This window comes from Pongo abelii, chromosome 2 (genome assembly GCF_028885655.2).
Source record: "Pongo abelii isolate AG06213 chromosome 2, NHGRI_mPonAbe1-v2.0_pri, whole genome shotgun sequence".
Classification (NCBI taxonomy): Eukaryota; Metazoa; Chordata; class Mammalia; order Primates; family Hominidae; genus Pongo; species Pongo abelii.
In genome coordinates this window covers 160,775,155-160,799,584 of record NC_085928.1, presented here as the reverse complement: position 1 = coordinate 160,799,584, position 24,430 = coordinate 160,775,155, and the positions used below count along the sequence as shown (strand labels likewise).

General features: G+C 39.1%; 1 protein-coding gene across 9 annotated transcripts in view; it reads right to left on the bottom strand.

The window, feature by feature from the left end:
• The window catches only part of MED12L (mediator complex subunit 12L), a 343,992-nt gene that overhangs the window by 268,350 nt on the left and 51,212 nt on the right, over positions 1-24,430 (bottom strand). For all 9 annotated transcript variants that reach the window (XR_010139264.1, XM_054552827.2, XM_054552829.2 and 6 more), the window contains 3 exons: positions 4,751-4,920; positions 2,275-2,385; positions 975-1,244 (listed from right to left, as the gene is read on the bottom strand). Coding sequence is in view for 8 of the 9 variants with exons in the window: in XM_054552827.2 (XP_054408802.2) it covers positions 975-1,244; positions 2,275-2,385; positions 4,751-4,920 (551 nt within the window). In the remaining variant the exon portion in view is untranslated. The remainder of the gene's footprint in view (positions 1-974; positions 1,245-2,274; positions 2,386-4,750; positions 4,921-24,430) is intronic.

The window sequence follows — 24,430 nt, the reverse complement described above, 5'->3', positions numbered from 1 at the left end:
TTGTAAGGCCCACAGGGCGTCTTCTATGCCCTGACCCCCAACAGAGTTTATAATGTATGCCCCACTAATACCCACCTACACAAAAGATAACTGACCAGCCTCTGGGTCTCTTCCCATAGTGTTTCCTCTGCCAGAAAACTTTTACTACTTCTTTTTACTTGATCTTTCTCAACTCATTAGAAGAACTAAAAAATTTCTTTCACAAAGCCTCTGTGAATTTTAGGCTGGGCTAGAGGTTCCCCTTTTCAACTGCCTTGGCCCACTGTGTATCTTCCCAACAGCCCTTGTCATATTATTTGGAAACTGTCCATTTATGACCCAGTTTTCCTGAAAAGACAGTAAACTCTGAGAGTGGAGACCATGTCTTGAGGGTCAACTCTGTTTCAAAGCTTCTTAGTATACAGCAGAACACATTAAGAGCTCAAGAAATACGAACTGAACACTAAGCTGTGAGCTACTCTAGGGCAGGACTGTATCTCATTCCTGATATTCCTGGTAGTATCAGCCCAGCAACCAGCATGTTACTGGATGTTCAAGGACTACACAAGCAACAATGCTTGGAAGACGAACGGAGCCCGATACGATTTGGACTTTAAAGAAACACAGACAGGCAACCAACCCAAGATGTGAACTGAGAAAGATTAAAAATGCTAGCTGGAGAAGCTGTCTTTCCAGAAGAACAATAATACAACTGACTTATTCTGTGGGTTCCCTGAAGGATTTTTAATTGAACTGCTTAATGACCCTAATAAAGGACAACTGCAATAACACTCTCCTAGACGAATGTGACAAATCTTCTCTCAGCTTGATCCATCATAGGAAAATAAAAACATAAAATTTCAATCAATAAATTACTTGGGTGAGGAAAAAACTAGAGTTGTAAAAAGTCAACTAGAGAATTGAAAATGCCATTCCCAACTCAATCACTTCCCACATTGAATTTTAACATAAAATAACAAGGGCCAAGGACTTACCTGCAACATACAACTAAGTCCATAAACCAGGGGACCATGCTGTGCACAGGAAAGAAAATCTGAGAAGGCCAGCTGCACGGGGCTCATGCCAGGGCCGGGGGGGCCAGGGCTGGGGGCCCCGATACTCGAGTTGTTTGGTCCTATCATCATGTGGGGTGAGTGGGCAGCAAGGAGGTTGGGGCTATCGCTCAGCAGCAAGGAAAGACGCCGGGCACAAAAGTAGGCAAGACGACGAGACAGGTAGGCCGACTGAACAAACTCATCTGAATACTGAGAAGTAGAAGGACACCAGACTTCAGTCATGTCTTATGCGTCTTGGTTAAATAACTATTTTAACACAGACTTTTTTTCATTTAAAAAAGAAAAAAAAACTTCAAAGGTATAAAGCAAGTGCTGTCCAATAGAAATAGAATGTGAGCCACACGTATAATTTTAAAGTTTCTAGGAGCCATGAAAAAAATAAGAAACAGGCAAAAATTAGAATAATGTATTTTATTTAGCCCAATATATTCAAATGTTATCATTTCAACAGGTAATCAACATAAAAAGTATTACTATTATACACTTTTCCATACTAAGTCTGAAATCTGGTGTGCATTTTACACTTAGAGCACACATCAATTTGGACTGGTCACATTTCAAGAGCTCAGTAGCCACATCTGGCTAGTGGCTATTGTAATGGACAGTGCAGGTACAGACTATCTCAGGGGAGAGACACAGGAACCTACGGTATAGTCTGTGGGGAGGGTATGAGAGTGAAAGGGAGAAGTGCTGTTCATTGGATATTCTTCCATCTTGCTTGAATTACCAAATACATGTATCACATAAGAATTTTTTTAAATAAATCTCATCTAGATACATCAAATTTAAGCACATCTTAGACCAATCACCAAAATTAAGTTTCCTATCCCAAGAGTCTCAAAGACTTGTCAAAAGAATGTAGAAGATCCTCTATCTTCAAAAGGGATGATTTGTTTTGTTTTCACAGAAATTTGTGTTATTATATGGAGACAGTATTTTAAAAGTTGGTTGCTTTGCTCAGTGATAGGAGAAATCAATGTGGGTAAAATTACTTAAAAATTAGGACACATGGATAAAAACTACCAACATGGTTAATACAAATGATGGCTAAAACTTATTAGAAGCCTTTATCACTTCATGTGTTATAGCATCAAAGACATTTTTTCCTTCCATTTCAACAGGATTTTTTTTCCTTTTCCTCCTCCACTTACCTAATCATTCTTATCAGACTCATTTCTTGCCCATAAAACCAACTGCCTCAAGGGGACATGTACTATACCTGCAGCATTAGTGGTAGCAAGAGTTTAAGAAGATCGTCATCCATTGGTCTGATCTTTTCTAAAACATCCAGGATCCATGTCAAATATTCGTGTTTTTCTAACATTCCTTCCTTAAATGAACAAAGAAAAATTACATTAATAATGTTAAAGAAAAAACAAAAAAGGCACTGTCATTCTTATGCTTAAGTCTTATGCTTAACAGTTGTACTACTGTTTTTGTTGTTAGTAAACATAGTCTCATTGCTCACAGTCCAAATTCTAAACAAAACAACTAATATGTTTTGTATAGTTTTTTTTGTTTTTTAGAAATCTGCTCCAAATTAAGAAAAATTCATTCCAACAACGAAAAAAAAAATTCAGAAGCTTTCACACCGCCCAGTGTGTGTCAGGGTCCTGGCTAGATTTCGGGGGAGTATGAACTCATGCTCATAGAAGGAAACTTGGGTAACAGTGATAATTATAAAGAAGATAAGCACTGCTCACGCCATCATCTTAACAAAAGTGTGAAAATCCCATCAGACCCAATGCCCCCTTAATAGCTCCTTTCACTATCCCAAAATTAGTTTCAGATACTATCACCTATCTATAAAATACAACCTTAAAAATCAATGACCTAATATACAGAAATGAAAGGAGCTTATGATAAAATAATGTATAAACATTTCAACATAACTACAATAAAAAACAATAATACCCCCTACAATTTCCAAAAATGCCCCACGGGGGTGACGCAGCCCCTGCTAAGACCACTAATCTTGATATAAGCACTACAAACATCTTTTGTCTCTTGCCTTCATATGCATATACACGTAGATATACACATTATTTTATGACATTCTATGCATACATAGATTTAATATCCTATTATAGTTTTGTATTATGATTCACAGAATGAAAGAAAGATAGAAACAAAAAACTGTTTTCTGGGAAAGACACAAACTTTTACGGACATTCCGGTAACAAACTTTGTAGTTCATACGAAATCTTACTTTGTTCCTAGCAACTGTTATGTATTACCAGTGTTCCACTGCAATGGTTATCAAGGATTCACGTGAAAATATTACACTGATAAATTACAGTTGTAGTATTTCAAAGTTTACAGTGAGGCCACATTGACATGACATCTTGCTAATTTCTAATTTTTAAAATGTTTAGTGTCAAAAATAGTTAAAAAGTCACATAAAAAGTGCAATTTAAAATTTTAAGACCAATAAAGTGAGTTCTAAATAAATATATATGCAGTTTTCATTTGTCAATTTAAAAATTAATTAAAATGTTTTTTAACAAGAGACAAAATGGAATTTTCCATTAAGGTATAAGAGACAGTAAATTCAAGATTCAAAAAAAAAAAAAAGAAAGAGAATCTTCATAAACAACAGTCCCTCCTGTAGATGCTTTGTTTATACACCCACGCCCCTCTTTCTGCATATATATGTCTTCATGCGTATGAATTAGAGTCTGTTTCACATTTCAGAATACGGCAAATTAAAATATAATGAACATTTAAATTTTAACATTACTATTTCAATTATATTCATTCCTTTAGGACCTAACTGCTTTCTTAAAAAAAAAAATCTAATTTCAATACTCCTAATACATAATTCTTCCAAAACTATTAGGCATGCTGAGAGATACTTTTTCCAAGACGCAGACTAAATTCTGAGCTCAGTAAAAGTCATAAAAGCTCAGGGCAGCACTAAAGTAGTCCCTCTTCTAAATGGAACTAGAATTTATTTTTACTGACTTAAAAACTAACAATATTACTTCTCAAAAAGACCTTATCTTTTCCTATGTTGACCTCTTAGAAAAAGAGCATGAAAATTATAATAGGGGTTCTAAAGGAAAAATTTAGAAACCACATGTCCCCTCCCTTTTTAATCAAGATAACAGGTACTAAAATCTCTGCTAATAAAAAGACTTGAAGTCATCTCTCCTACCTTACCATGAATAAGGTAATTATGAGCCCAAGCGCCCTCTTGTGGTCAACATTATTTACATCAGCTTGTCTGGGTGAGAGTTCAGTCATTCCTAAACGCCCTTACCCCTCCCCTCAGCTCTGTTTGTATTTTCAGCTGCAGCTGAATTAAGATAACCTTTCTCTGGAACAACTTAGGTCTAAAGGAGGTCTGCTACCACAGAAGGCATCAGCACAAAGGTGTTTTTGAATAAATATATCCAATTTTGCAAAATAAAAGGTTTAGAAGGATTACATTTAATAGTGCAATTACGAAGTAATTAATACCACTAAAAGAGCTACCATGATTGAAAGTTGGAGATCAATATGTATAATAAGCTGTCATCCCAGGGCAGATGTGTCATCCTGAATACAATTCGATGTGAGAAACGTCAGACTGCTTTCTTTGAATGTATTGGTTCATATAAAAATAGGATTTAACCCCAGAACACCAAACTATAAGGAATCTGCTGTCTTCTTAAAAGCATGGCACACAACTCTGCATGTCTTTGAAAGGTTACCTGGAACATGTGAAACGCTAGCTTTTCGTTGTATTCCCATTGCTTCTTGGCTTGTTCCACCTCTGGTGGCACAGGGACAGGGCCATCGCCCGTGCTGGAGGCCATGTGGTAAAAGTCAGAAATCTTGGCCAACTGCTCTCGAAGATATCTGGTAGATATCTGTGTCCACTCTGCATTTTAAAAAAAGAAAAATATGAGTTCCTAGACACGATGGGTACAAGAATTACATGTTTTCTTCCCCATTCTGATTATCTCGAGGGTATACTGATAAAACAAACATCTGCTCCCTAAAAATCATCTGTGCCTGTACAAGCAGTGCTCAGAAAACAACACCCACCCAAAGCCCTTAGAGAACACATGCTAGTGTGAGGTGGCCTGCCCTGTGGCAGCAGCCAGCTCTTGGAGAAACAGGCAGCTCTACCCTTGTGCTTCTGTGACTCTTAACCTAGGAGAAGAGATGTTCACTCTCAAATTGGGTCCATCTGGTGATCCTCCTTGTTAAACATCAGTTAGTATATCAAAAAAACAAAGGCAAAGCAGGACAGAATCGTGAAGGGGAGATCTCAACGAATCTCAAATTCCACAGCAAAAGAATTTGAAATCCCCCAAAAGCAGCTCTCTTAGGATCCATTTTTCAGGCTCTACATGGAATTTCAAATATGCCTAATTAAGATTTGTTTGTTTTTGTCAGTCTTTAAGAGGACAGACATTCACTCACTGCGGGCTGGACCATGAAAGCATTCCAACCTGCATTGCCCCAGGATGTGTCAGGGACACCCGCATGGCTTCCCTCAGGACAATCATCTGGACCTTCAATTATTCTACTCTCATCAACCAACACCAAGTATCTCAAAACTCAGGGAGGGTGAAATCAGAGAGGTTGGGGAGCAACAAACAGTGGGATACTGGAAAGGAAACAACCAAAGTAGCATCAGGAAAAAAATCACTGAAATTATTCAAAAATGTCTGCCACAGGGGCACAAATTAAATCAGTGTGTTGCCTCTGGCAACCATGAGGGATGTGATGCCAACTTTAGCCCATTCTGTGGACAAAAATATAATAATTGCATGCTCACAGCCAAATTTCCCCAAGGATTAGCAAAACAGCATTTCAGAAGAAAACACCCTACTGAAACATTACCACAATGCTGTTCTCCCATTATTTGGCAATAGGTTCTCCCACCTTCTATTTTGACAAAAGAAAGAGTAGAAACTAAACATCTGCTAGTCACTGAGTGCTTTGTTTTTACTTTTTAAATACCCTTAAAATTATTTAACAGAACCCAGATATAACTACTGTTAAGTTTTCATTTAACCACTTATTTTAATTGTGTCTTATTTAAAATTAAAATTCATATGCACACTGGAGTTGTTAAACTTCAGTAACAAGCCAATGCAAAAAGATGAACAGACACTAGGTCGACATTCTGTTCCTAGTTTAATAGTTTTTCTGAAAGCACCGATAACAGATATTAAAGTTAGTCCACTGGCATTAAAAACAGTAAACTATCTATGTCATCATGTTCTTCTGCCCTGTTATGGACTAACAGTCTCATGACACTCACTTGTTCAACAAAGCAAAATACCAACCATCAGTTGAGACAAGTTTAGCTTAGCTATAATAAGCAAAAACAAAAATAACAAGGATCCAAATCCTAACTTTTGTATGCCAACCCTTGCTATTAACTCACTCTCAGTATGGTACTATTCTCAATATCCCCACTGAATATTTTAGCCTCAGGAGCTAAAAATATTAATAACACACACATTCATATACCCGTTTTGTCTAGGGTATATCTTCTTTTTAAGATTTTTTTAAATATAGGAGAAATACATGTTCATTATAGAAAATTTATACTGTAGACATGAAAAGAAAAACCATCTGTAATGCCATCACCTATAATCGTGAAATATTTTCATATATATCTTTCCATCTTTTCTACTCTAAGTATGCATGAATGTTTCTGTAAACATACGCATATCTTTTTTAAAAACGTTGCTGAATATACTATTCCACAATCTGAACTCCTTTTGGGAGTCCATAAATAAAGCCCTCTTAACCCTGTGCTTTAAGTGTATTTAACTGATTTAAAGTTATATCAATCAGATAGATACAGGGCTCTGGGACATAAGACAGTCGAGTGGATGAGGATTAGTAAAACTGCAATTAAAAATTAAAAATAGAAAATAACACATAGTGACTAGTACTGTACTCCTTAATAATTATTAATAATGTTTATAATTATTCACAACTAGGGAATGGTAATGAAAGGGGACCAAAGAGCAGGCAGTGGCCAGATGGGCCTACTTTCAACTCATCTCTCAGCCTTGAGTGCACAGCAGAATGGTGACGGGAACTTTTAACCAATACCAGTGCCTCAGGCCCCAACCCATCAGTTCCTCATTTAATTGGTCTGGAGTGAGGCCCCAGTTTCAGGTGACAAAAAGAAAACAGAAGGCCGGATGAGGTAGCTCACGCCTGTAATTCTAGCACTTTGGGAGGCGGAGACAGGCCAATCACCTGAGGTCAGGAGTTCAAGACCAGCCTGGCCAACATGGCGAAACCCCGTCTCTACTAAAAATACAAAAATTAGTCAGACATGGTGGTGGGTGCCTTTAACTCCAGCTACTCAGGAGGCTGAGGCAGGAGAATCACTTGAAGCTGGGAGGCAGAGGTTGCAGTGAGCCGAGATCACGCCACTTCGCTCCACCATGGGCAACAGAGTGAGACTCCGTCTCAAAAAAAAAAGAAAGAAAACAGAAATGGATACATACAGATTATACTGAAGATGAAGGGGCGGGGAATGTTCAGGGGTAGAAAATACACAGAAAGTGACTATGGACGCTACCCTGAAAGTGGAGCAGTTCTAAATTCAGGCAATGCAGATGATATGAATACATGTGTAGTTGTTGATGTTAAACAGAACTTAATGTCCATGAAGCCAGATTATTAGAAAGTTTATGATCATGAATGTTACTGAGAGTGGTGTGAGGGGTCAGGATTGAAAAGAATGACAGCTTTTTTGGACCATACTCTGCCAAGCATCCAGAATCCTGGAACCACTATTCCTTTTTTGTTAATGCCTAACCCTAGGAACAGAAGGCTGACCTGGAAGGGGTTTCAAGGGTCATGCAGTCCACCCTACCATTTTAGAGGTATTAGCACTGTGATCTTGGTCACTGAGGCACAGCTAAACCAGTAGTACACTGAGTGCTTTATTTTAGTAGTACAAAAATTGTGCCTTGCTCTAGTATATGAAAACACGTAAATTATCAACACATAATGGGTGACAGCAGAGATGTGTCACATTACATACAAGCAGCTCCTCCCAGGCCTGGGATACCTGCAGTATTAAAGAGAGAACTGGAAGCTCAGCAGAGGAGGAACACCCACCATGGAGGCAAATACAGAGCACACCAAATGAAGTGAGGCTCACAAAGGTCACTGGCAGTGTTACACCATCAGAGAGGTAGTACAGGGCAGCATTTAGTGCTATTAGCAGAATGGACTTTGGAACAGGATGGCCTGGGGTCCAAATCTCAGATCTGCCACATATTAGTTGTGCAACCTGAAGCAAGGCATTTACCTCCGCTAAATCTCAATCTCATTTTAAAGAGAGGCATTAATAATACACATATGCCTCAGAGTCAGTGTAAGGATGAGTCACTTAGCATGAAGCATGCAACACGGAAATCAATAAGTGGTAGCTATTATCACCATCAGGATGAAAAGTCAGTAGAAAGGAAACTGATAGACCTTGAGTGTCAATAGACAGCGCCTGCTGTCACTAATGTCAGACCCTGCCTCTGCCTCAGCTGAGTTAACACCCCATGATTAATATAATCCAGGCAATGCTCTGGATAAGTACTTATGGAATCAATCAATGTCAGTTTCACTGTTCAGTACCTTCAATGGGCCAGGCGGTGGCTCACACCTGTAATCCCAACACTTTGGGAGGCTGAGGCAGGACGATTGCTTGAGCCTAGGAGTTTGAGGCCAGCCTGGGCAACACTGTGAGACATCATTGTTACAAAAAAATCAACAAAATTAGCCAGGCATGGTGGCACACGCCTGTAGTCCCAGCTGCTCAGCAGGCTGAAGTCAGAAGGCTGCTTGAGCCCAGGAGATAAAAGCTGCAGTGAGCCCAGATTGCTCCACTGTACTCCAGCCTGAGCAACCGAGTGAGACCCTGTCTCCAAAAAAAAAAAAAAAAGACCTTCAATGGATCCACAATTCTTAATGAATTAAGGCCAAACTCCTTAGCTAGGAATTAAAATCATTTCAAACACTATCTACCATTTCTCACCACACTAGCTCCAGTTGCTTTCTCTCTCATGTTTACAGTGCTTTATCCATCTAAAATACAGGCATACTTCATTTTATTGCACTTTGCCTTACTGGGCTTTGTAAATACTGCATTTTTTAAGAAATTGAAGGTTTGTGGCATCATTTTCTCAACAGCATATGTTCACATCATGACTCTGTGTTACATTTTGGTAATTCTCTCAATGTTTCAAACTTTTCAGTTATTATTATGTCTGTTATGGTGATCTGTAATCAGTGATCTTTGAGTGACTATTGTAAATGTCTTGAGGTGCCATGAACCATTCCCATATAAGACAGCCAACTTAATGGATAAATGTTGCGTTCTGGCTGTTCCATCAACCTGTCTCTGTCCCATATCCCTCTTCCCACCCTCCACCCCACTTTAGGCCTCCCTATTTCCTGTGCTACAATATTAAAATTAGGCCAATGAATGAACCTACAATAGCCTTTAAGTGCTCAAGTGAAGAGTCACATATCTCACTGTAAATCAAAAGCTAGAAATGATTAAGCTCAGTGAGGAAGGCATGTTAAAAGCCAAGACAAGGCCAGAAGTAAGGTCTCTTATGTCAAACAGCCAACCTGTGGATGCAAAGGAAAGGATCTCAAAGGAAATTAAAAATACTACTTCAGGCCGGGTGTGGTGGCTCACGCCTGTAATCCCAGCACTTTGGGAGGCAGAGGCAGGCGGATCACGAGGTCAGGAGATGGAGACCATCCTGGCTAACACGGTGAAACACCGTCTCTACTAAAAATACAAAAAATTAGCTGGGCGTGGTGGCGGGGGCCTGCAGTCCCAGCTACTCAAGAGGCTGAGGCAGGAGAATGGCATGAACCCGGGAGGCGGAGTTTGCAGTGAACCCAGATGGCGCCACTGCACTCCAGCCTGGGCAACACAACGAGACTCTATCTCAAAAAAAAAAAAAAAAAAAAAAAATGCTACTTCAGCAGTCACACAAATGATAAGAAAGCAAAACAACTTTATTGCTGATAAGGAGCAAGTTTCAGCAGTCTGGATAGAAGATCAAACCAGCCACAACATGCCCTTTAGGCAAAAGCCTAATCCAGGGCAAGGCCTCAACTCTCTTCAATTCTATGAAGGCTAAGAGAGGAAGCTGCAGAAGAAAAGTTGGAATCTAGCAGGGGCTAGTACATGAAGTTTAAGGAAAGAAGCTATTGTCACAACATGGAAGTATAAGGTGAAGCAGCAATGCTGACACAGAAGCTGCCGCAAGTGATCCAGAAGATCTAGCTGGGATCATTGATGAAGGTGACTACAGTGAACAACAGATTTTCAAGTTAGACAAAACAGCCTTCTGTTGGAAGAAGATGCCATCCAGGACTTTCATAGCTAGAAAAGAGAAGTCAAGGCCTGTCCTTAAAAGACAGGCTGACTTTCATGTTAGGGACTTATGTGGCTGATGACTAACCTAAAACCAATGCTAATTCACCATTTGGAAAAGCCTATGGCCTTTAAGAATTATGCTAAATCTAGTCTGTCTGTTCTCTATAAATAAAACAACAAAGCCTGGAGGACAGGACATTTGTTTACAATGTGGCTTACAGAATATTTTTAAGCCCACTCTTGAGATCTACTGCTCAGAAAAAAAAGAGATACCTTTCAAAACATGACTGTTCGCTGACAATGCACCTGGTCACCCAAGAGCTCTGATGGAGATGTACAAGGAGATTAATGTTGTTTTCATGCCTGTTAACACAACATCCATACTGTAGCCCATGATCAAGTAATTTTGACTTTCAAATATTATTATTTAAGACATATATTTCATTAGGCCATAGCTGCCGTAGATAGTGATTCCTCTGATGGATCTGGGCACAGTAAACTGAAAAGCTTCTGGAAAGGATTCACCATTCTAGATGCCACTAAGAACACTTGTGATTCATGTGTCAGGGGGTCAAATATTGACTTCCATAGGAGTTTGTAAGAAGTTGATTCCAACCTTCATGGATGAGTTTGAGAGGTTCAAGACTTCAGTGGAGAAGACAGCAACAGATGTGGAAACAGCAAGAGAACTAGAATTAGAAGGGGAGCCTGAAGATGGGACTGAATTGCTGCAACCTCCCAGTAAAACTAAGCATGAAGAGTTGCCTCTTATAAATGAGCAAACAAAGTGGTTTCTTCAGATGGAATCCACTCCTGGTGAAGATGTTGTGAACACTGCTGAAATGACAACAAAGAATTTGGAATATTCCATAAACTTCGTTGATGAAACAGTAGCAGAGTTTGAGAGGACTGACTCCAATTTTGTAAAATGTTACCAAACAGCATCACATGCTACATAGAATTCTTTCATAAAATGAAGAGTCAATGAATGTGGCAAACTTCATTACTGTCTTACTTTAAGACTTAAATTGCTACATCCACCCCCAACCTCCAGCAGCCACCACCTAGATCAGTCAGCAGCCATTAACCCTGAGGCAAGACCTTCTGCTAGCCAAAAGGTTACAACTCAGTGAAGGCTCAGATGGCTGTCATCATTTTTAGGGATGAAGTATTCCTTAATTATGATGTTACTTTTTTTGACATATGCTATTGCACACTTAATGGGCTACAATACAGCGTAAACATAACTTTTATATGCACTACGAAACCAAAATATTTGTGTGATTCACTTTATTGTAGCAGTCTGGAACCCACAATATCTCTGAAGAACGTCTGTACCTTCTCTACTCACCTGTATTCTAACATTTAGTTTCCTCTAGTCTCTGAACACCACTTCATCACCTAGCGGGGCTTTGTCTCCCGTCTCTGACATATTACAATTTCCTCCATCCTCCATCCCCATAAAACTACACCTTACACACAGACAACACCTAAGTATTGATTTCAATCAATACACCATAACGTCCTCCCAAAATAACTACCAAATCAAGTTCCTTCCCAACGATTCTGTCTCTCATTTCTTGATACAAACTTATTTATTCTGTAGTTTAAACTCACCACTGCATACCTAAAAGGTTTCAAACATGACAATAGGGAAAAGGCCAAATTCCTTCTCTAATACACTGTCTCTAATATAGCTAAATAGAAGCACCTGTTAATCAATGGCTATAAATGGGCCAGGCAAATACTGGACTTTCCATTCTTTTTCAATAAATTTCCTTGTAAATGTATGTGTATGTATGGGTTTTTATATAACCATATATGAAAAAACTAACTTTGTAAAGATTCATTTTCCTAGCTACTTCCTTTTCCATCATCAAAGCCAGTGGGAACTCACTATGTGAAACGAAATGCAACAGAGATTGTTTTTTTAAAACTCCAACCAAGTCCAGAGACTAAGGAGCGAATCTTTAAGGTGATCCACCTGACACAGCACTTTAAGTCAGAGGTGATGGACTCCTCAATGGAGAAATTCATTTCCTTGGAAATCCTTCTTTAGGCTATACGACTACAATAGTACCCCCTTCTGAGTAGGAACAGCCTGCTTCTCAAAGCTGCAGGACATAGAGGGTTTAACTAGCCTGACGTTGGTGCAGACTGAATGAGAGAAAAAATACAAAACCAAAAATTTCAGTACATGTCAGCTATTATATATAGCTTATATAATAAGCTCAATAAGAATGGCTGAAAGATTTTCCACCATTTTTCTCACATTTTCTGTTGTTAAAATACTTTTTTGGTCAAAGATACAATTAACAGGGTGAAAAGATAACACACCAATTGGGAGAGAATATTTCAAATCATATTTAAAGGAGTTGGCTCTAGAATACATGATGAACTATTAAACTCAATAATAAAAAGAAAACCCAGTTAAAAAATAGGCAAAGGATCTGAACAGACATTTCTCCAAAAATAATAAACAAATGGCCAATAAGCACATTTAAGATGGTCAACATCATTAGCCGATAGAGAAATGCAAATCAAAACCATAATGAAATACCGCTAGGACAGCTATAATAAAAAGACTGATAATAACAAGTATTGACAAGGATGTAGAGAAACTGAAATCCTCAGGTGTTCCCCGCGGGAATGTAAAATGATAAATGTAATATATGGAAAACAGTAGGATAGTTCCACAAAAGGTTAAATATAATGTCATCACATAATCCAGTAAGTTATACATACCCAGGAGAACTAGCCTGTATATCTAAGAGAAATGACACATGTCCACACAAAGACCTGTAAACAAATGTTCATAGCAGGATGTTCATTATAACCAAAAAGTGAAAACAATCCAATATCCATCAACTGACACCCAGATAAATAAAATGTGGCATATGCATACAATGGAACACCATTCGGCCCTAAGAGAGAATGAAGTACTGAAACGTGCTACCACATAGATGTCCCAGGAAAACATACGCTAACTGAAACAAGCCAGTTTCAAGGGACCACATATTGTATAATTCCATTTATATAAAATGTCCAGAAAAGGCAAATCTACAGAGAAAGTAGGTTAGTGGTTGCCTGCGGCTACTGAAGGGAAATGGGGAGTGACTGCTCATGGGCATGGGGATTTTTAGGGATAGTGAAAATGTTCTAAAATGTGGTTAATAGCTTCACAACTCTGTGAACATGCTAAAAAAACATTGACTGTAGACTTTAAATGGATGAATTATACAGTATTTCAGTTATATCAATAAAGCTGGTTTTTTAATATTCAAATATTTAAAATGTCTTCTTGAAGTACTTAACTACCAATAAAATGAAGTAAAAGATTATTTCTTCATGAAGTAAAAGAAAAAATTACTCCATACTGATAAAAAGTAATCCACTAGGAAATGATATAATTTCACAGGTGGGGGGAGACAGAGAGGATAAGGGGTAGAAACAAGAGTGACTGTGAGTCAATGGTTAAAGCTGGGTGAAGAGTAAATGGGTGTTATTATATACTTCTGTATTTGTACATGTTTGATGTCCCATAATAAAAGGGTTTAAAAAGTTAATCAGTTGTACCCTATAAAATGAGCCACAGAAAATCCAAAATCCCATACTCAGCCACTATTCACTTGGGGAATGAAAAGTAGTCAGTGCACTGATTGGCTGCCTGGATAAATAGCCCAAATGAAAACTGCTGCCTCAGTGCCACAAGACCAGCAGAGTCAGACCACTGGCCAGACTGCTGGGTTCTGCTGAATGATCAGATAGTTAAATCAGGTTCTCTGGCTGGAGAGCAGGAAAAGAAAGAAGAGGAGGAGGGGTGGGGATGGGCTATTGGTACACAGTGGAAATGACACAGTGTGACACATTACTGAAATACATTTTTGCTTTTAAAAAGTTTTCCTCTAACAGAATTACCTGTAGAACACTGGGGACAGATACAGAGTATCTGTTTTTGTCTGGATGACTCATTTTACTATGTTATTTTAAACCAGCCATTTCTCTCTGGTTTTAATTATTGTGCAATGACACCGTGCAAAGTACTATTACTTAGGGATCAAGTAGGCAGCTCAAGATCAAATAAAATAAAACCCATCAATATGTAGCAGCAAACACTAAATGCCCACCACGGCCCTCTACTGGGATATGAGGCTACAAAGAGAAGAAAGTGGCCCTGCCTGAGGTGCACATGACACAAAAGTAGACAACAACAAGATAAGTGCTCCAGTGTACCCTGAGACCCAGGAAAGGACGCAAAGAGGCATTTCATCCACATATTGGGGAAGGTACAAAGGAGTTCCACACACAGAAATGGTAGCGTGTGACATTTCAGGCAATGCAGATGGCAGGAAGGCAGAGGGAGTCACCAGTGAGGCGCAGGAAGGTCCCCAGAGGCCAGAGTTCCTCAAACGCTAGTGCACAAAATGGTCACCAGAGGGTGCTGGTTCAACGCACAGGTTTATTTCCAACTCCAGGGATTTCAACTCCAGAGGTCTGGAGTTGGGTGGAGAAATCTGCTTTTTTAATCAGCAGCCTGGAGGACTCTGACCCAGGCAGTGGCAAGCTATGGAGTTTGGTTTTTTATCACAAATGGGTAATTGAAACATTTTAAACACAGCAATGGCAAGATCAGATACATAAATTAACACTATTTCTCAGGAAGTTGTAGGGGAAACCCTGGAAAGCAGGCTGCCAACTCCATCAGGGAGGTGACTGCAGCAGGGAACAAAGAGGCAGGTGCGACACCTTTGTGAGGCAGAAGAGGAAACACCCTAACGTGGAGATGAAGGAAAGAGAAAGGGCAGCTAACACATTTCGGAATGGGTGGTCCTGGTGCCATCGATGGAGATGTGGAATTACAGAGAACAGCTGGGGAGGGGTGGCAGGGCTGAGTTCAGTTTGTTATTTCCTTAACTTGTTTTAATGAAACTTCTATTTTGAGATAACTGTAGATTCACATCCAAGTGTAAGAAATAAAGAGATCCCATGGACGCTTTACCTAGTTTTGCCAAATGTTAACTTCTTTCAAAACTATAGTACAATATCGCAACCAGCATACTGACACTGAGGCAACTCACCAATCTTACCCAGGTTTCTCAGTTTTCAGTTTAGTTTTGAATACGCTGGATTTAAAATGCTGGAGATATTCATGGGAAAATAAGTCAAGGAGCAGGTGGATATGCAAGTCTGATACTCAGAAGGGTCAGGGGAAAGATGCAAATGTAGTGAACATTACCATATGTGGGATGCAATGCCCTAAAGAATGTGTTCATGACCACAGAAGTACCTGGCAGACACAATCCTGGGGACAGACCAGTTTATCATGCAGAGTAACAATACTGGTAGTGCACTCGCTGGGCACTGGCCCTCTTCTAAGCCCCTGACATGCATTAACTAGCTTAACGGTGGTGAAGGGCACAGGTTCTAGAGTTAGCTGGCCTGGTTCCTGCCCTGGCTCCAATCACTTACCAGCTTTGGAGTTTTAGAGCAAGTCAGCCCCTGGGTGCTTCAGTTACTTGCCTGAAAAACAGGGCTAGTAAGTGTTCTTCGCCTATATAGAATTATTTTGAGGATTAAATGAGATGCAACATGCTAAAACAGTGACTGGCACAGAGCGAGTGCCAAGAAACCAAACTTACATGGTTTACAAGGCTGGGTAGAGAGGAGGCTATAAAAAAGGAGGAAGTAACCTTAGGTGAAAGTAGCATCTCTCTGACCAAGACTGGAGGAAGACGGGTAAGGACAACCGCTGCAGGTAGGTTTGCATGATGCAGGTATGTTGGGGGGGCAGTGAATAGGTCGCTGAGGGAAACTGACAGGACTGTTCCTCTGGGACGTTCCTGGGACAGGTGGAGGGGAAGGGAAGGAAGACTGAAGAGAGAGGTGAAGAGGTGAAGATATGACCAGCCACAGTGAGTAAAGGGCCCTCTGCCTAAGGAGTGAATAACACAGCTGAGGAAGGGGGGCAGTACCCCAGGAAAGACAAGGCCATTATAAGGCAATATCTAAATACTTGCCCAGTTGTGTGTCAGGTAGTCAGTGCTTAAAGATTTCAGAAGAAGAGACCAGGGTGGCCAAGTTGGAAAACAGGGGGCCGAGGCCTGTGGCAAGGATACAAATAGGGGAGAGGGGTCGACAAGGGAGGGTCTGACAAGAGCACAAAAGTCTTGTATTGCAAGGTTGCGTGAAAACTCCCAACTGCATCTTTCTTCCTGAGAGGTTGCTGGGCTGTATCTGATAGCTGAGGAGAACCATACTGGACACCTTTCTTGGATTCTCCCTTTCACTGACAGGTCTCCAATTCTCATTTTCATTTTAATGCAAACATGCTAATTGTTGCATTTAAGGATTTTTTTTTCCCCCAGTTGTCCTTTTTCCCTATCAACCCCGTACATGCATCTCAAGCTAAGGCATGTGGCAACCACAGAATCCAATTTTAGCCCTTAGAACAAGAATTTCTTATTCGACACATCAGTCACACCACCAGCTTCCCCCACAGCTACAGTTTCGGGGGCTTCCTTCTAACAGAGGGACACACTGAACATCTGCCACCAACAGGCTCAGCTCCTTCTCCAGGGCATGAGATAGCTGTCTGAAATTAATGTTGGAATTATCATATGGTAAATTTCTCTCATCTTTTCAGATTTCTATATATACCTGAGTGAGCAACAGCCTTGGCTTTGGTGAAATATTCCTATCATAGGGAATAACAGGGACAGCATTTTTACAAATATTAAATTGGTGCACTTAATTAACCACTTAGGACATATCCCCACAGCCTTCTACATGTGACACCAAGCCATGAGTTTTACTGCCCCAGGACAGGAAGACTGTAGGAAGATGTAAGACTTGCCTTCTAGCAAGACACACAGGCCACCACTTTGCTTCCATGTAGAGAACACACCTCTGTGCACTCCTCTGGCCAGGTCTTGGGGGACAATGCTCTAGAAGGGAGAAGAGGAGACATGGGGAAGAAAGAGAAGGCACCCACACTCCTGAAGATTCAGGGGAACAGGAGCAAAAGAAAAATGGAGGACAAGCACTGGTGAAAGACACTTGCTGCCAGCCCCACTCTGAAGACACAGAAGTTATTTAAATTATCACATCAGACATTTCACGACCCTCACTCCTCTCCCAGCTTCTGCTGCAGAGGCAGTGGGAGGAAGCGCTCAATCATCTGAGGAGCAAAAATAAACAAACTACATTTTCTTTTTTCACTTTGCATTGGAATTTAATCCCATGATCAGCTGTAGTTAGAGTAACGTTTCAATAGTTAAAGTGGCATTATGCTTACTATTTAGGTCCTAAATGCAGTTAGTGTAAAGTTTCTATTTCTGAACAAGCTTTAGACAGCTAAGAGTCTTTCATTAGAACACAAATACGACAGATATCATATTGCCAGATGACCATGTAAAATAACCCTAGAGCAAAAAGCTCTAAAACACAGCAAAAATGCTTACACAGTACACAGACCAGCCAGATCCACCCCAGCATCCCTCTCATTCCCTGCTCCGGAACTCACTCCTGTGTGATTTTTCTGGAGACTAAAGAATGATGCATGTTATATTCATTTAATTAAAGCAATTTGCTTTAGCTATGTTAGACTCACAAAGACATTCCAACTATAATTTATTGACCCTGAACTGTTTTCTACCTGGCATACCGTATGAATTCCTTGACTACAAAATAACAGATTTGAATCAGGCTCTACAGCCATGTTATTCCAGGGATTTCACTTGGAAGTTTATACACATTTGGAAAATGACTTTGAAACCTAATGTACTTCTTAATTAAAAAAAAAAAAAAAAGCTTTCTATTTATCATGGAATTAACATTCCAGTGCAAATTGCAAAAATAAAGAACGTAGCTTTTATAAATAAGTCATTAAAAGGTTAGCTTAGAGCCATTTAAAAAACAAGGCCATTGTATGCACAGTATGGAGCAAGCACCAATTTTTTAAAGGACTATTAAAAAATACACAAAATCTACACTTAAAAACACATGAAATATATCTCAGAGGATATGCATGAAACTGGTAAGAATTATTGCTTCTAAACTATGTAAGGAGGGGTCTGGGATGGAGGTAGGGGGTCTGAAGACAGTATGGTAGAAAGGAGACTTCACTATCCCTCCTTTCTGAACATTTTGTGTTTTGGACCACATTTTGTAATACTACCTATTAGAAATTTTAGCTCATACAAGAAGCTATCTTTTCTTAAAATTCTCTTGTTTATGCTTTAAGCAACAGATCTGCAAGATGCCCAACAAATTAAAACTCATTAAACATTGAGCTTTTGGAAGCATTCTTCATACCTTAAGCAAACACCATTCCCCCACTCAGCTTCACAGTTGATCTTCATTTGATGTGAGCAGCATGCGAATTCTGTAAATCAAACAGGACCCAGAAACAGAAGTCTAGGATGGAATTCCTCATTATTCCACTTTCCATAAACTTTCTCCCCTCATTTGTGAAATGGAGGCACTCAGCTACCTCATGAAAATTTTCAAGAAAACTAGCCCAAATGAGAAGCTACGAAACCAGCCTGTAAACTGCCAAAACTTTCAATAAGCTTATTTTGTAGTATACTATCTTCCAAGTATGCACGTACCAATAGCCATAAAGAGGGTAGGGAACCATGATTTACCAATTAAATCAAGGTTCTTATTAACATTTTACATAGAAGATGACTGATTAATTCAAGTGGGAGTAAACATTTACTAGGACTGACTAGAAAAAACTGTTGAGTAGCAATGGATTCTTAACAGAAAATGTGGGTGGGACTAGACCATTCACCCCAAGTGACAGGACCAGAAGAAATGACAGTAGTAAAGACTGCAGCGAATATACTACCTGGAACAGAACTATAAACTTAATTCATTTGCTCATAAGTTGCCAAAGAGGAAGATGGAAGATAACTGAAGAACCAAGAACTACTTAAGATCCAAAAAAAAAAAAAGTAAAAATCCCAATTCTTACTTAAAGGCTAGATTTCTTTAAGGCATAGCTCATATTTTACTACTACAGAAAACTTTCCCTAATTTTTTCAGTCAATCCATTATTTCCTATATGATTACAGGTAATTAGATACTAATGTATTATGCTCCATTTTAGGTGTGTATCTTGTAACCACAAAAAGATGGTATCCCCTTACAGACAAACAGCACAGCCCCCATTTGGTTAAAAATCTTCACAGCATCTACCCCAATGCATAGACTCTTGATAAACCTTTTTTAAACTAAATCACTCCTTATTCAAGTGAAATACAGTAATTTCTTTCAATGCATTTCTCTAAGAAATTCAAAAACTGGCCGGGCCCAGCGGCTCATGCCTGTAATCCCAGCACTTTTGGAGGTCAAGGCAGGTGGATCACGAGGTCAGGATTTTGAGACCAGCCTGGCCAACATAGTGAAACCCCGTCTCTACTAAAAAGAAAAAAAAAATGCCAGGTGCGGTGGCTCACGCCTGTAATCCCAGCACTTTGGGAAGCCGAAGCAGGTGGATCACAAGGTCAGGAGATCGAGACCATCATGGCTAACATGGTGAAACCCCGTCCCTACTAAAAATACAAAAACTTAGCTGGGTGTCGTGGCGGGTGGCTGTAGTCCCAGCTACTCAGGAGGCTGAGGCAGGAGAATGGCGTGAACCTGGGATGCGGAGCTTGCAGTGAGCCGAGATCGTGCCACTGCACTCCAGCCTGGGCAACAGAGCGAGACTCCATCTCAAAAAAAAAAAAAAATTATCTGGGTGTGGAGGCACGCACCTGTAATCCCAGCCACTCGGGAGGCTGAGGCAGGAGAATGACTTGAACCCGGGAGGCAGAGGTTGCAATGAGCCAAGACCAGGCCATTGCACTCCAGCCTGAGTGACAGAACAAGATTCTGTCTCAAAAAATAAATAAATAAATAAATAAATTCAGAAACTATCATGGGCAGACATTTTATTTGATTTCACCAAAAAATTAATTAAACATAAATATACAACCACCACAACCACACACCAGCATTCTAACTTGGAACAGGGTATAATATTTTTACTTTGGAAAAGCTGAAATATGTTTCCACAGGGCAACAATCGGGCATACAGAGTTACAGTGCAGCATATTAAACTTGATTAGAACTTTTTAAAGTTTCTGTATATCAGCAAAGTATGATGGCAGTAGCCAAAGGCTGGTGGAGGGGGAGAAAGAGGAGTTGTTCAATGGGCAGTTTCAGTTTTGCAAGCAGAAAAAGTTCTACAAATCAGTTGTACAACAATGTGCATTGAGTTAATACTGCTGTACCATACACTTATTGTTGGTTACAATGGTAAATTTTATGTTATTTTACGTTAATAAAGGGTCTGTAAATAGGGAAAATTTGCATATTCAATTAACTAAAAAGCTACATACCTGGAAAAATATTAGAGGTCTTCCAATTTTTACAAAGAACATCATTTAATTTACATACCTACCTACTTACTACATACCTACCTACCTACTTACTTACTATTCATTCATTCATTAATGTATGTATGTATTCAAGCATTTCTGTTAGTATTGATTCATAGATGTTTACTTTATCTTTTGGTTTATAATACTCTATTTTGTTCCACCTTTGTCCATTGAGAGCTCTTTCAGCTGTGTCCTGTGTCCATTTGACATACCCATCTTAGTTTGCTTTTGGTTTTGGTTTTCTAAGTACTTTCTTCTTTTCTGGCACTAGAACATGCATTCCATGTTCATTGTATATATTTTCTGCTCCAATCCCATAATGAGCCATTTCTCCAAGGAGCCCTGGTTCTCTTTAAAGGAGAGTGGTATTAGAAACCAACAGTTGACATCATTTTACAAAGAACTTCATTTAAGTTAAGGTCCCAAGAAGCAAGTAGTTAGCTTAGAGAAAAGTAAGCCCTTGTAATTTATCTAAGAATAACTAAATTGTAATGCTACTGGGTAAGATGGCATTCCTTAAACTTCCTCCAAATCTTTTTCATAAAACATTCTTACAGCAAGATATCTTCCAGGAAAAGTACCAATGACAACAAAAAATAGGCAGTAATAATTTGGGACTGCAATTAGGCTTAGCTAACTTTTGTTTATATGAAAGCTCCTCTTGTACATGTCTTAAAGAGTCCAACAGTTCTACATGATTTATTGTGAACACAACAGCCTATTGTCCATAAACTCCTCAATTATTCTCCAAAAGCAAATTATTTTCAACTCTTTCATCTGTTGTATTTACCTCTACCTCTAAATAACATGCTTACAGTCCTACTACTTGATTGTAAGCATTACCCACTGTCTTCCTACTATGGAAGATGATGAACATTCAGCTCTCTTTCACCTCCCATCAAGACCTTGCTTACATATTTCTCCCATGCCTGTCCCGCCAATATTCTCCTCTCACAACTTGAGTAGGTCTAGTCCATGTTTATACTATGAAGGAACTTGGCAGAATCTAACAAAATGGAAAAATGCACTTACCAGGCATCAATAAGAATTCATGTTTAGCTCAAGAGATACACACAATCACATATAGAAATATTTATAAATATATGTACATACATGAGTTAGTCCACACACATGCATCTCCTTAATCTGTCAACTGAGAGGGCCTAGAAGCAATGACACCCCAAGTAGCAATAAGCACTCTTTGTGCTCAACTGTTGGTTTCTAATACCACTCTCCTTTAAAGAGAACCAGGGCTCCTTGGAGAAATGGCTCATTATGGGATTGGAGCAGAAAATATATACAATGAACATGGAATGCATGTTCTAGTGCCAGAAAAGAAGAAAGTACTTAGAAAACCAAAACCAAAAGCAAACTAAGATGGGTATGTCAAATGGACACAGGACACAGCTGAAAGAGCTCTCAATGGACAAAGGTGGAACAAAATAGAGTATTATAAACCAAAAGATAAAGTAAACATCTATGAATCAATACTAACAGAAATGCTTGAATACATACATACATTAATGAATGAATGAATAGTAAGTAAGTAGGTAGGTAGGTACGTAGGTAGGTAGATAAGAGACAAATCACCCATGCAGAAGAATTTTAAATACTTTAAGTAGATACTCTGCCCTCAAGGGGGGGGATAGTTAACTCCCCACTTCAGTGTGGACTGTCCATATTACTTCCTTCCAAAGAGTAAAGTGTGGAAAGGGATGGGAGGGAAATAACTTCACACTGTAAAACCTGGTAAGTGCTACCTCAGCCAGGTGATCAAGGTTAACACCAGCAGTCATAAGTCATGGCGATAGCATGTACCCTTGATGTAACATGAAGAGAATGACACCTGACTTCTGTAACCCTGGTCTAACCATAAGAAAAACATCAGACAAATTCCAACAGAAGATAACCCTACAATATACCTGACTAGTACTCCTCGAAACTGTCAAACATCACTGAAACTGAGAAAATGTCACAGCCAAGAGAAGCCTAGGGAGCTATGAGAACTAAATGTAATATAACATCCTGAATAAGATCCTGAAATGGAAAAGGGTCATTAGTTTAAAACTAAGGAAATCCAAATCAAGTATGGACTGACTTTTATAATAATAAATATTGGTTCATTAATTATAATAAATGTATCATATTAATGCAGAATGTTAATAATGGGAGAAACTGTTTGCAAGGGTGAGGAGAATGCATGGGAACTCTGTACTATCTTCTCAATTTCTCTGTAAATCTAAAAAGTTTTTTAACATTTTTGAAATAAAAACAAGGGACTGGCCAAACAAACTGTGGTACATCCACACAATGAAGGACTAAGAGGCCACAAAAAGGAACAGAGAACATCAAGTAATCACTAGGATATTGTTAAGTAAAAAAAAAGGCAAGGTATCCAACAGTATATATAGTATGCTAACTACTATGTAAGGAGAAAGAAGAAATAAGAAGATATAAGTATTTGCATATTTTTTGCAAAAATAAAAACTGGAAGATTAAAAACTAGTAAGAAATGGTTATGTCTGAAGATAGGGTAAAGGGAATTGTGTGAAAAGATGGAGATAGAAGCAAAACTTCTGCACATCTTTATATAGTTTTGACTCTTGAATATGTCAAGGTATTACATATTCAAAATATAAAATTAGTTCATAAGGGAAAAAAATCAAACCCTAAAATGGAAAACAAACTGAAACAGTGTACCTTACTGCAGAGAGAATCATTTTAAGTGAAACACAGTCTAAAGCATAAAAAAAATAAATTTCACATACTTTTAATGTATCAGATTATAATTCTCAAGCCAATATGTTTGTAGCAAGGTAAAGCAGGTAAGTAACCATGTTCATTTACTAGAAATCATTTGACTGTTCATGTAATAGAAATGAAATAAACATAAAAGTGAAGAAATTACTAAAAACTCTTTCTTGTTAAATAGGAAATGCTAAAGATAAACTGGAAATAGGAAAACCCCCACATACATGCACACACATGCAGATATGTGTGTCTCCATCCATTTACCCACTGATGGGGCCTAGACACAACATCCCAGTTAGCAATGAGCACCTTGAGCACCCAGATCTTGCTTTCTAAATACCATTCCCCACTAGAAAGAAGCAGAGTTCCTTAGACAAAAGGCTCTTTGCAGATCTGAGGCAGGAAAATTACCAGCGCCTGGGACATATATCTGTGCCAGAAAGCAAGGAGATGTCCCATGATAAATGGTGTCATGTCAAAAGTTTACATGGAGCTAGAAGGGTCTCTGGCCAATTTTGGGACAATTTTAACATGAAATTTAACAGAAGTGTACTTGGTTGTAAAATACAGAATAAATAAAAGTTCATGAGCCCATAACAATGACCAAAAATAAACTTTTTTTCGTTCTTTTTTTTTCTTTTTTTTTTTGAGACGGAGTCTAACTCTGTTACCAGGCTGGAGTGCAGTGGTGCGATCTCAGCTCACTGCAACCTCTGCCTCCCAGGTTCAAGCGATTCTCCTGCCTCAGCCTCCTGAGTAGCTGGGATTACAGGCACATGCCGCCACATGCCCAGTTAATTTTTGTATTTTTAGTAGAGACGGGGTTTCAC